The sequence below is a fragment of the Carettochelys insculpta genome, chromosome 1 (genome assembly GCF_033958435.1).
Source record: "Carettochelys insculpta isolate YL-2023 chromosome 1, ASM3395843v1, whole genome shotgun sequence".
NCBI lineage: Eukaryota > Metazoa > Chordata > Testudines > Carettochelyidae > Carettochelys > Carettochelys insculpta.
Window position 1 is genome coordinate 50,776,629 of NC_134137.1, and position 14,023 is coordinate 50,790,651.

Below are 14,023 nucleotides of genomic sequence, written 5' to 3' on the forward strand. Positions count from 1 at the left end.
TTTGAAAGAGGCAAACACTTTAACATTAATTTTCTACAAGATGAGAACATTCCCCTGGTAACCTGGAAAGTGAATCTTTTCATTTGCAACAAGGCAGCATTTAACAACCTTTGGCCAGATAATAGCTTATGATCTTTTAATGGCAATTAGCATCTAGAAGGAGTATCATGGCAGAGATAGTTTTGATACTGATGATACTATGAGAGATGGTTTTGCAGTGGCATAATCTGTTCACAGATGCACAGCTAGTCCATTTCATTTCAGATAAATCAACTTTGCAAAAGTCTGCTTGTCCAGTTTGATGTCTGCTTGGATTTAGGGGTTCCCCACCACCACCACCATTCTTTTTCGATAGCAAATAAAACAGTAGCTTTTTTTTTTGCATTATCATCCTGCCTCACAATAAGTGGTGGGCAAGCAGATTTTGCACATGGGCCAGCAAATTCGCAGGACAATTTTGCAAAGCAGCACTTGCAAACTTTGGACCACTTTAGCCCTGCTGAATTTAAAGTACTGAGGAACAATGTAAAAAATCGGAATCTTACCGTTAATAAATATATAGACCATTGATTCTGTCTTCTTTTTTACAGCACTCGATGATGCATATTTGCAGCTATAGTATCCAGTGTCATTTGCTTGAGCCCTGATCAAGGTCAGGCTACTACAGAACTGTTCGCCATTCCTTCCACAGGCATATTTAATTACTTTCAGCCTTTTGCTCTCCTTACTTAGAGCTTTGGGCAGAGACCATGAATGAACCATTTCCCCCCTGCAAACACAGATAAGGAAGTAAAAACAATGCTGTTGGGCTACAGTTATAGAGCTCTAGTTCCCAAGCTTTCTGTTTTATTCTATCAGGCTATTTCTGGGGTTCTCTTTAATCTCAGTCTCTAAAAACTACAACGGAAACACCAGAGAGCTATTAAACAATTGCCATTGAAGTAACCCCTCCCCCCATTTCCACCTCCCCCAACACTAGCTATTTTTCCAGTTTCAGTTACAAAAAAAACGAATCAGGTGGATTAATACCCCGGAAAATTATCCAAGCCAGATCAGCTGGTTACCTGCACGTGACATTTAAAGTCTGGCCTGCTTGAATGACGTGCTGTGCTCCTTTTATACTCAGTTCAGGACCTTTTAATTTTGACCCTGAACTAGATCCTAGAAAAACAATAAGAGAAGCATTAACAATGGTAAATAGCCTTCCCGTATTCAGTCAGCTCACATTCAGCGTTACCGCTGCAGCATAGCAGTTGGTTTGGGGGATTTTTTCCCCTATATACCCTCTTTTGGACCAAGTTCTGAGGTCCCTACTCAGGGCCCAAGAACCTCTGCTGTAGAATTAATCCACACAGTCTGAAAGGAAGAGAGAGGAAACCTCTGCAGTGTTTCCAACATGGACTTGGCTCCAGAATTGTTTCATTCGGGGTGCATAATTTTCCCATATGGAATAGACCTTGGGCTCTGTGGATCAGCAGTAAACTAGTACCATCCACACAGAAGTTCTTTGTCCTCAGAAACCTCATGCTGATCACTTCCTGGCTATACATCACCATTAGAACAACACGAGCAGGTCTCCCACAGCTAGTCCCTGCTCCAAGGACATCTCATTGTCTCATCTTTCCATGAGAAATTCCACAGAGCCAGCAGGAGGACACTGCAAACCCCAGCTCATTCCCCAGGTAGATGCCTGGGTTCATAGTGAGCTCTCTTTGAAGGCCACAGCAACAGGATGAAGCCATTCTGGCTCCCCTTTCCACATAGGAATGGGAGGGGCACACATGGATCTCTAAGAAGACCCAAGCAGGCCCAGAGTTATACTGAATTCACATATGAAACCCGCCGCAAAGTCAATAGGAACTTTGTAAAGACTGAGGCTATGTCTAGATTACAATGATTTGTCAACAGAAGTTCTTGTTGGAAGATCTCTTCCGACAAACTTCTGTCGACAGATGGCAGCCAAGCGGATCGCAGGAGCTATCTGCTCTGGCAACAGAGAGCGGCCGGACTGCCCGGTCGCTCTAATGGCAAAACGGCCAGCTGGAAGCACAGCAGGCAGGGCTGCCCAGTGTCTTGGAAACCCTGTCTGTCAGCAGAGGGCTCCCCAGAACATCCAGACTGGCCTTCTGTCGACAAATCTCTGTCAAGAGGGGAGTTATGCCTCATGGGGAGGGGAGTAAGCTGTCAACAAAAGTTCTGCGTTCTGTCAATTTACTGTCAACAGAACACCTTGGGAATCTAGACACTCCTGGGTTTTGTCAACAAAACCCTCTAGTGTAGACATAGCCTACACAAAACTCTCAAGATTTACCCCTTTTGATTTAAAGCCTTTGCCTCTGTACCTAACATTACCTATGCTGCAAGCTCCTCTACAGTAAAGCCACTTGGGCTACCTTTGACCATCGTTGTAATGTTTATGTAGAATCTTTTATGTCAAGCATCCTAAAACATGGTCCTTTGAAAAAGAAGTAACAGAATTCCTGTGGGAATAAACATTCAACACACTGATCCCGCTCCCCACTTACATGGCTGGCAAAGCGCTCCAGAAGCTAGCAGCACAACAAGCAAATGTCAACTCTCTTAACCTAAATCTAGGCAGTACAGTAATTCCCCAAGATAAGTGCGTTCAAAATGTGGGTATCTCATGTTTATGCGAGCAGGGGAGGGAGAGGGCTGGAAGACGGCTGGGCAGAGCCCAGCCAGCAAAGCCGGCAGCGGAGTTCCCAGCTGGGAGGCTGGGGTCCCCTGCTGCCCCACAGCTGGGAAGCAGCTGGGCTCCCATCCCAGGCCTCAGCAGCAGCAGCCCCATGTGAGACTGTCGCTTGGTTCCCCTCTGCTCACTGCTTGCAGGACCCAGGAAACTGACAAGTGGTGGGGAGATGGGAACCAAGCAGCAGCCTGGTTCCCATCTCCTCTGGGCTTGTGGGACCCGAGAAACTGACCAGCTCATGACTGGTCAGCCTCCCGGTTCCTGAAAGGGGCAGCCTGGTTCCTGGCTTCCCTGCGCTGGCAGGACCCAGGAAACTGACCAGTCATGAGCTGGTCAGTTTCCCAGTCCCACAAGCAGCAGGGAGACTGGAACCAGGCTGCCCCTGGTTCCCAGTTCCCTGCTCCTCTGGGAGCCAGGAAACTGACCAGCCCTGCTCAGTTTCCTGGCTCCTGCAAACCCAGGGGATTCGGGAACCAGTCTCCCCTTGACTTGCATGAAAATTTGAGTTATGCACGGGTTGCAGGAATGCAACTTGAGGGTTTACTGTACTACAACTCTGGAAAATGAAAGAGATGAGGATTTTGTACTGCACTAAAAGAGTCTCTATAAACAAAAAGGGATCCAAGAGCAGTTCTCTTTGAAGAGAAAGGGAAAATATTTCATAGCCAATATATGAAGGGGCAGTATTATTTATATATTTAGGGTGACCATCCATTCCATTTTTACTGTGACAGTCCCTTATCTCAGATATCTCACAAGCGTCCCAACTTTTTTTAAGAAAAGAGGCAAATTGTCCCATATTTTATGGGGCTCCTGTTCCCTGGCACCCTGTGTCTTGGGGTGCCAGCCTCTCGTGCCAGGGAGCTCCTCCACTGAGTGGCTGCTCTGTTCCCCAGAGCACTGCACTTTGTGGCAGCTGCTTCTGCCGCGGGGGAGCTCCTCTGTGGGGCAGCTGCCCTATTCCTTGACACCCCATGGTGGCAGCCCCCACTGCCAGTGAACTCCACAATGGGGCAGCTGTGTCATTCCCTAGTACCCTATGCTTAGGGGAAGCGGCTCCCACTCCAGGGAGACCCTCCCTGGGTTGCCTGCCTCGTTCCTGGCCTCCCAATGCCTCAGCAAGGCTGCTCCTGCTTCATTCCCTGCCCCCCCCCGCCAAGAGGCTTTAGAACACCCCCTACCATGGCATTCTGGAGGCCCCATCCTCCATCCCCTGTCATCCCTGGTGCCTCCCCACTGGAAGCTGCAGAGCCCCCATCCTGTTGCCTCACCTTGGAGCCACAACCTCCATCACAAAGGAGCCCTGACATGGGACAGCAGCCCTGCCCCCATCCCCAGAGGCCAGTGTCCTGTATTCACATAGGGCAATGTTGTCACCCTAATAATGTTGCCTATTATGCACTGAACAATGGCACAGCAAGAGTTTAACCTGTCTGTTTTAGGTCATTTGAAGGGCCCTATCACACTTGTACCTAGGCACCACATCGAGTAGAGATCCATTTCTATGGTGGACTCTAACTCTGCGCCTCTCACGGGGTTTTTCTTACTAGATGGTGCATTCAGACACCCATCTCGTATCATGTTCTGAATATGGACAGGCTCAGGCTCAGCCTTATCTCCTTTGCATAGGTGAGGGCCCACCACCAAAGACAACCTATATCCTACACTGGAGGGCTTCCCCTTAAGCACTAGTAGCTGTGCTATCCCAGAGGAGGGCATATTACTTCATAGTCTGCAAAGCAATCTTATGACTGGGTTGTGAGCCACAATAAGCAACATAAACTCTTTTAATGGACAACAGTAGTGAACTGAGAGCCAGCTGAGGACATAGAGCACCAAAGTGAATTGTTCTCAGCAGTCGTTCCTGCTGGAGATGTGAGCCACTGTGCTTTGTACCAGCTGGTGCCTCCTTGTTGCTTTCCTTCAGATCCCCAAATGCAGTGAACTGCTACAGCTTTGTACAGGCACTGTGTTCCTTGGGATCCCCTAGAAAACAAGATGTGCTGATGAATGTGTTTGTATGTATGTGCACTACTGCCCTCTCCATCAGCAGCAATGTTAGACTTGCTCATTCACAGCCAGTTGTATATCTGGTGGTTGGCCAACAGGGAACACCAGCCCTCCTACAGTTAACAGACGTTCTCCTTTAACACTAGATATAGGTATAGAAAGTCCAGAGCTTTCTGTACACATGATGAAGTACTTGTGACCAAGGTGTAAGGTAAATATACTGACAACTCCATCGTATGCATCCAGAGAATCTCTTGAGCAATCACAGAGTGCAAAACTATATAAAATTATATGAATATAATACAGCATCACATGAGGTTGTCTGTCTATATATAGAGAGATTAAATGGCAGTTTCTTGCAAAGGTATGTTTTAAAAAATCCTGTACTTGGATCATTGTGATATGTTTGAATAATGGTGAGCTGAAATGTGGAAATCAGTCTTTCTTAAGAAAGATGGCTTTTAAAAACCAATGTCACTTCTTTCCCTTCAAGTCAAAGCATTTGCCTGAAGACTATTGTTTTAAACAGACAGGTTTGACAAATCAGCACAGCAATGGTCCTGTAACAAAGCATATGTCAGTTTTTATTGTGTTCGTCGCATGAGCAGAATTGTTATAAAAGATAAATGCGAGCCCATGATACTAGCATGTGTCAAACATCCAATGCCTGGCAACTCATTCTGGGAAGTATAAAACTGAGTATTTACAAAAATGCAAACTATCCTTATAGGCTGAAGACTGGATTCCACTTATATTTGACATGACATATTAAAAACATATGCTGTGGTCAAGTCATCAACCCCTTTTATGGTTGCTTAGTCCAAGCCAGACCTTGAGGGGATCATGTGGAGGACAGAAAATGAGTAATTAGTCAGACTGAGAACTGGGAAGCCAGAGAGAACCTGAAAATCTTTCTGCCCTTTTCATTCATTACAACTGAGTCCCATTTCCCTGCTCCTTTGAAAGATGTTCTGTGATTGCAACATGTAAGGTCTTAGCAATAAGGTGGGTTAGCCAGCATTCAGCACATTCTAAAGTGGGAGATTTAGAATCCATAGCACGTCCTACTTTTTATTTCCACAGCATCCTTAAAAGTCTGTTCGCACACAACTTATATTGACTCCTTTCCTATTGCAGCTAAGCAATACGTTGTCTACACTGACCACAACCTGTCTTTAATCATTTGTATTTACTGAGGCACTGGAAGATAACAAGTAGATTTGTTAAAAGAAAGTTTTCTTTAAAATATCCCCTGTGTATTCCTGATGTATTTCTGTAATACTCCCGTATTATGCTGTAAATCTTGTGATGCCAAAAAGCACATCGCGTCAAATCCTGATGTCCTTACTCAGCTGAGGCAGAACACTTAGCCAAATTGAAAACAATGGGAGTCCTTCCACTGGTTACAGTGAACTTTAGAACAGACCCCTTGGTGAGATGGCCCGAAGCTCACTGAGTATTGGCATGGGGGATTTGGCCTATAGGACTAACACATAAGGGCTGTGTCTAGACTAGCCCGCAGCTTCGAAGGTGGCATGGTAATTCGGGTGTTGGGAGATTACTACTGAAGTGCTGTGGTGCATATGCAGCACTTCATTAGGCTAACTCTCTCCCCCCACCTTCCCAGCAACTTCGAAGTGTGAAACTTTGAAGTGCCGGCTTGCGTGTAGCCATGGGTCAGCCGTGGATACTTCCAAGTTTCCGTGCTACTTCGAAGTCTCTTTACCTCTCTACATGCAAGCTGGCACTGCAGAGGAGATTAGCCTAATGAAGTGCTGCATATTCACTACAGCACTTCATTTGTAATCTCCCAACAACCTAATTACCATGCCCCCTCCGAAGTTGGGGGCTAGTCTAGACACAGCCAAGCAGTGCCAAAAAATGCAAAATCCCTCATCATTTCCATGGGGCATTTTTCCTTCTTGAGGGTTGCAGAATCAGCTCCTGCAAGAAAAATCTTCCCATATATCATCATCTCTTGAATGTCACTTCTGAATTCTTCAGTTATCTTGTTTAAATTTAATTAATTCTTTGGAGGAAAAGCTGCTGTCCTGACACTGAAGCTGTCTTCAGTTCACTATTTCATTTGTTCAATTCGTTTTGTATGTCAAAATCAATCTGAACTTGTCAAAATATTATCCTAGGCTAGCTCCGCAGCTGGTGTAAAATCAGCATAGCTACATCGAATCTGATCCCCGGTAGAATGAGTGAACTCTCACAGCTGGTCTTTGTCTTCATTTTCTCTCTTTCTTTCTTTGTGGGGTATTTTCAAGCACCACTATGCCCTCTCGTTTTTTCCACCTATGGGAAGAATAAATTTTGTTGGCACCAAGGCATCTGTACCACCAATAGAACCACATGCTGCTGACGCTCTGCTAATCAGCTGGGCTGCACCTGAATCACTCCTTGGTGGCTGCCCAAGAGCTCAGTTTACAGGGAACACTGTCAAGCATCTTTGTGTAATGCCAACGGACCCAGGTCACTAGCACTAGGGATAGAACCTGCAAGCATAGGGTCTAAAGCCCTGCACTCTACCACGTGAGCTAAAAGCCAGCTGGCTATCAAGCAGAGACTTCACTCACCCCAGATGAGGTCTCAGTGCCTCTGGGTACTGCATTTGCATACCAGAAGCAGACGTTTATTCAGTAGAGACCAGGTAAGAAAAGATTCTGCAACTGTTTCTTGGATGATTTCAATTAATATTTTTGCACTTTTAAAGGGATGGACATGACTGTGGCTAAATCACAATTTTCTCATTCAAGTTTCTATGGAGAAAAGCACTTAACCATATGCTTAAAATTCAGTATGTGCATAAATCCAAATCACTTCATGGGAACATAAGTCCATGCTTAAGTGGCTCCTTGAACAAAAGTGTTTTCCTCAACCAGGAGCGCAAACATCATTATAAACTTGTACAATAGTGGAATACCTTGAGTTATAAAATCTTCTGTGGCTCATCAAGACAACCATATTGGTGACTGGAAATAAAATCTGCTTCTAAATGAGCTGTTAAAGGAAGAAATGACCACAAATCTGTAAAGACGTGACCGATATTTGGCAACACAGGCTAGTAAATTTTACTGGTTTTTTTGAACTCTTTCTAAAAATCTAAAAACCGATTTCTTGGCTCTGCTAACAAATGCACCAATGATATACTGGACGACCTCTTGTAAATACTTAAGGTCTGACTGCTTTTCAGTCCTGAATCACTAACGTTAGCTCCAAATACTAAGGAGCTCAGATTTAATTTGCTCTATAATAAAAATCCAAGAAGGGCGGCAACTAACCCCGAGCTGTTGCAAAGAGAAATCCAGACACATTGGCTTACAATTTTTGTCTGTGCTCACAAGCTAAACAATTTGAATATTCCAATGAATGTATATTTGATGATTATGTTCATTATTCTAATAATCAGGATTCTAAGATTCAGGCAGCAAGGAAAATTTGTATTTATTCTATTGAATTGCCTTTGTGCATAAGGGCAGAAGGCAGAGAAGTGATTGAAAATAGTGGAAAAGCTGGGTGTCCATGACAATGTCGAACTGGCCTTTAAGAACAAATTATTATTAAATACAACAGCTGCCATAGATCAATCAGGATCAGGGCCCAGTCGAACCAGTTGGGTCTTGTAGGCATGGACACTGTCCAAACAAAAAGGAGACACAACCTTTCCTTTACAGGACACAGTCAGAGGCTATGTCTACACTGTGGAGCTTACAACAGCACAGTCATGCTGCTACGCCTTGCTGCTGTATGGCACTCAGTGTAGCTCCTCCTTATCACCAAGAGACAGCTCTCCTTATGAGCAAATCACACCTCCATCAGGGAGGAACAGTAGCTTTGAGGGTAGGATAGTGTTGCCTGCTGACAAAGTGCTAACCACACTGGTGCATTTCACTAGTAAATCCTTTGTCGTTCAGGGAAGTATTTTTTCACACCCCAAGCAACAATACATCTTAATGTAGTTTAGAACATTAATCACAGGGTCAACAAGCTAAACATTCATTTGAGTATTCTGTGTTTGGATTTGGTTTTGGGTTTTTTTTGTATGTTTTCTTGGTGTTTTCATTCTGCTAATGGTAAAGGATCAGTAATGTACTTTTTTCTCTACTAATCCATGGTATCCAAAGTAAAAATGTCTCAAAACAGAATCTCAAGCAACACAATTCAGAACTCCTATAAAATAGGGAGGGCCTTATGACATTCAGGGTCTCTTTTGGTCAATTTCACAGACATAGGATTCTAAAAATTATAAATGTCATGGTTTCAACTATTTAAATCTGAAATTTCATGGTGTTGTAATTGTAAGGGTCCTGACCCACAAGAAGTTGTGTGGGTCACAAGGTTATTGTATAGGAGGGTTGCGGTACTACTATCTTTATTTCCACATGGGTGCTGGCAGCTGTATTACTTTCAGAGCTGGGCACCTGGAGCAGCGGCTGCTGACTGGGAGCCCAGCTCTGAAGGCAGAACCGCCACCAGCAGCAATGTAGAAGAACAACCTGGTAGGGTATTGCCTCCCTTACTTCAGCACTGCTGCGAGCAGGATGCTGCCTTCGGAGCTGGGCACCTAGTCAACAAGTCTGGCTGCCCAACTTGGAAGTCAGTGCATAAGTAAGCATAGCAATATTGAAACCCTGCTCAAATAACCTTGCAACCCCTCACGCACCACCCCAGCTCCCTTTTGGGTCAGGATGCTGATTTTCAGAAATGCTGGTCTCCCTCATGAAATCTTTATCAGATCAGTTACAAGCACAAAAAGAGCAGATTTCACAGTCCATTTTTCATGACCATGAATCTGCTAGAACCCTAAAAATAGGAACCCCTGGAAATGCATCTCCACTATAACCCAGGAGACCTGCCTCATAGTTACTGAGCTCAATGCAAGTAATTCTCCAAGTACCCCCACCCTGAGATCAAAGGAAATCCCAAATACAGGTTTTTGTCCTATACAGCTGTGTTTTGTAATCACCGTGGGTGGAGTTTAAAAAACGCTCTAGTGCTGGCCTAACTCTTCCGCCACTGAAATAAACTGGGTACCTACAAATGACTCCAAGTGCACTTCAAACATTAATTCCTGTAATTAACCACATTCACATTTAGGCCCCCAACTTAACGCTTGCCCCAACAAACTCAGTATATAAGGCACACATTTAATATTTCAGATTTCCAGCAACAAAGCCCTGAAATACCAAATCCTATTTGTGTTAAGTAGTGCACACAAGTTAATAGTGTGTTACCACCTACGTGGTACAGGTCTGAAGAGAAACAGCTTTTCTTTACATTCCATCCCGGCATGGATTATTAGCTTTCCTACATTTTTAAATGATACAAAAATGATTCAAAGAACAAATGCAACAGGGTTTGACAAGCTTACCAGAAAAGACAAAGAAAAGGAGAATAGCCCAGAAATTCCTACTGTCAATATTTACAAGGGGATCACGCCTTCTGTGTACCTTCTTCAGGCATTTTACTTGACACTGGCTCTTTGGAAAGGTCATGGCTTAACAGGACCTGTTCATTAATCATTATGCCTGTCACTAAGCGACCATCAGCAACCTACCCTTACAGTGACCTACATTGGGGTGTAACTTCTTTTCATGTGACAGCAGAATGACTGTCCCCTCCCCCATATTGTTCATTTTTTAAAAAGTTTGTTGGACACTTTTAACTCTCCCAATGGGATTACTGAAGCAATTGGCGCAAACACTAGTTTAGGTCACAAAAGTTACCCAAGCTGCCCAAAGAAAGGGTCAAAGAACTGTTTGAAAAGGCCCAGGACACAGCTTGGCCAGTATTTAGGATACTAGATAGAGTTTTCAGCTGGCGATGCACAGGAGCCAAAGAATAAAAGTGCTTGAATTATGTTCTATCACATGATGGGACAACAGAACCCTTTTAGCACTCAGTAAACAGAAACTTGTAGTCTATTTTGCAAAGTGCTACCTAGACTTATTTCACATTACTGCACACCCTAGATAAAATATGTCTGACTGTAAATGTCACTGATATTGTATATGATCTACAGAGTGTATATCTGCCCCCAGTTCTACAAACATTTACACACATAGGTAACTGAACACATGGGATGAAATGAACAAACCTTCTGTCTTCTTAAAAGTTGTCACTGTGTTTTTTTTATCCATAATTAAGAACTATTGGGACTGACATGCCTTCACCACACCAGTTAGCCTGAATGTATTAGCTAATCTTTTATCTATACAATGAAGAGGCTAATGAGAATGATCAGTTTATCTTTGCCAGCTGCAGTGTACACAGCGCTTGTGACCTTCTCGATTTAAAGTGCCATCAGTGTGCAATAAAGTTATCCATCATAGCCTAATCGTTTAACTGAGTGAGGTATTTGCATGTGTTTTACAGCTCATTAAGCATATCTCACCCTTAGTGTTTTCTATTGTCAAATATAATTTCCTCCCAATTTAAACAAATTTGTATTCAATCATCAGACATAATTTTATACTATACAGGAAAATCCTGCATTAGTAGGAAAGTGGATAAGGTCTCTTTAAAGGCTGTCACCACTCTAATTCCCCCTATCCACAATTCTTCACTTGAATAATTTTAAGTTTATCCATTTAAAATATGGGCTGGATTGTGCACTTCCTACTTATGTGTATGAGGACTGCCTCATACAAGTCAACACATTGAAGGGAATGGAAACACTTCTGTGTGTGTTTACCAATGTAACAATTGCAGAATGTAGCCAAAATAACCAAAAACGGGGAGCCATTCAGCAAAGGACATTCAGTGGGCCACTAATGAAAACAATGGTCCTACACTGATTTACACTAGCTGGCTGATTATATGGCCATTGGCCAATCTATTCTTCTGTATACAGGACTTGTTCCATTCTACTATATATTTTGAAAACACACCTTTGTGCTGGCCAGGTTTAATTACAGAATTCCTGTTGGCATAGTTACATTGCAACCTTTTCTGAAGAAACTGTGAAGGGTTCAGTGGGTAAATTCAATTTATTTTTGGTTGGAAAATTTGTACCCATACCTGCTTTCCTTTCCATTATGAGTCCCATGATACTTTGCCTAGAATCAGTTTTGAGGGACACTTTGCAGAATTATTTAAAGCTTTGATTTCCCTCCATTTGCAAGGAGAGCTATTAACCTCTAGTCCAGTGGTTTACGTGCCACGACACACAGTGTGCCATGAGAACTGGCCAAGTGTGCCATGAAATTTTGTCAATTTCTTTTCCCTTGCCAGGTTGGATTCAAGCCCGCCTGAGTCCCAGGTGGAACGGGGTTAATCAATTTCTCCTTGCACTGGGTCTGGCAAGGGCGGAAGGGGGGATGATCTATTAGAGCTGGGACCTGGTTTAAACACCATGTACCAGCTCCAATGGGCTGATGAGGAAGGGAGCCTACTCTGTGGAACCACCTCCTCCCACATCCAGTGAGTCATCAAGTAACTGCTCAGCGTTTACTCGATTATGCAACATCGCATTGGATTCTTGTTTAGCTTGTTGTATGCACTATGCTGCAAATCTGTCTAATAAGATCATAACCACAGTAAATGTAAGTAAATGTGGGCATTCCACGGAATTGTTTGTCTCACAGACGTGTGTTGTGTTACTGACAAGATTGGGAACCACTGCTATAGTCTTATCCTGTGATTAACGCTCAGTATAGGTTTTCAGTTACCATCCATTCTGCACTTGCCAAAGCAGAAACCATCTACAGAGCCCTTACAGTGCATAAATGTGGTTGTTTTAGTTTTCTGAGAGGCACGCAACACCTCCCTCTTTCCTACCTACTTCTGAGATTGCCCCCGTACCCCTCATAATGAATGCTTCACAGCCTTTAATGCAGAGGTCCCCAAACTGTGGGGCACCCTTGTAGTGGGTTGCAGAGGAAAATTAGGAGGGATGCAGCAGGACCCATGACAGCCCCCACAAAGGGGAAGGAGGGAGCATCACCCAGCCCTGCTCTGCCCCCAGTTCTGCTCCAGCCCTTGGCTGTGACCTTGTCTTCCAGCTGCAGCTCTCACCCCAGCCTTGTCCCGCATCCAGGCCCCCAAATGTAGTTGGGCTGCAGCTTCCACACCTGCCTCTACCCTCAACCCTGACCCCAGCCTTGGTTGCAGCCATGGCTCTGGTCTCAGCCACAAAGCCACCTGAGCTGCACCCCCAGCCTCAGCCCCCTTTCCCCTTGTTCACAGGCCCCTCTTGCAGGAGCTATGACCCCTTTTCTGTCCTCAGCTCCCAGGTATCAGGACACAAATGGAGTAAGGTGAGGTGCATCTGTGAAAAGGCTGCGGACCACTGCTTTAATCTATGTATGCTCATAGCATGCCCATAATGATGGGATGTCTTGTTATTCCTTGCTAGGGTTGGGGAACTGAAGCCCAAAGACTTCCCATCACGCAGAAAGTTTGTGGCACAGTATCCTGTCTCCCATACCTAAGTTATTGCCCTCATGCTGGACCATCCTTGCTCATAAGTAGCGCATGTCATTCAACTAGGATAATGTAATAATATCTTTAATTGAAATGGAACTAGGCCTGGCAGTAGCACTGTCTATAGTAGCACAAGTTTATGGGATTCAGGCCTTAGATTGAAAGCGACTTGTGCTGTGTCTCCCGTGTGCTGCCTACAGAGGTGAATATACTGATCTCAACAGCAATAATTAGAAACACACACTATGCACTCATGCTGAACTCTGCCCTAGGAAAGCTGGGCTCTCAGGAGATCTAACAGAAGAATAGGGAGATGCAGAAGTCCTGTCTCTACAACGGTTTTGAGGCCCTGTGCCCTCCTTCCCCATTTCCTGACTAATGAAGCCAACAGGGTGTAGAATCAGGGCCTTCCCATTCCCCTGATGTGCTCCAGTGAAGCTTCCCAAAAAGTGTATGCATATGGCAGGGGACAAGGAGAATGTCTGTACCTCAGGCTGCAATAAAACTTGGGGGAATTTACTAAGAGTGTTCAGGGGCCATGGGCGGAGAAGATGATGTGGCTGTGTAACTGAATTCTAAAATTATATTGCATTTGAGTAACTGTTCACAAGTTTGGTCCCATATTCCAAAAGCATTCTGGGATCCTTCTGGAGGAAAAGCAAGATCCAAATGTAAATCATTACCGCTGTCATGACACATGCTCACACCTATTGTCAGGGTATGCTATTTAACAAAATTCTGCACAAGGACAGGCATTAAAAGTGTGTTTTAGTGGCAGATTAATTTGAAGAAGTAAGAATAACTGGGATGTCAGGCATTTGTTTCTTCCTAAACACAAATCAGACAAAGTCCTGAGAAACAGAATGGAAAAAT

At 44.2% G+C, this 14,023-nt stretch overlaps 1 protein-coding gene across 2 annotated transcripts in view; it reads right to left on the reverse strand.

The window, feature by feature from the left end:
• FLT1 (fms related receptor tyrosine kinase 1) overlaps nt 1–14,023 on the reverse strand; it is a 150,010-nt gene that overhangs the window by 129,593 nt on the left and 6,394 nt on the right. The window contains exons 2-3 of one of the 2 annotated variants that reach the window (XM_074985949.1): nt 1,065–1,161; nt 546–769 (exon numbers count right to left, since the gene is read on the reverse strand). The exons of the other annotated variant lie outside the window; for it this stretch is intronic. Of the exons in view, the coding sequence (XP_074842050.1) occupies nt 546–769; nt 1,065–1,161 (321 nt within the window). The remainder of the gene's footprint in view (nt 1–545; nt 770–1,064; nt 1,162–14,023) is intronic. 2 annotated transcript variants of the gene reach the window in all.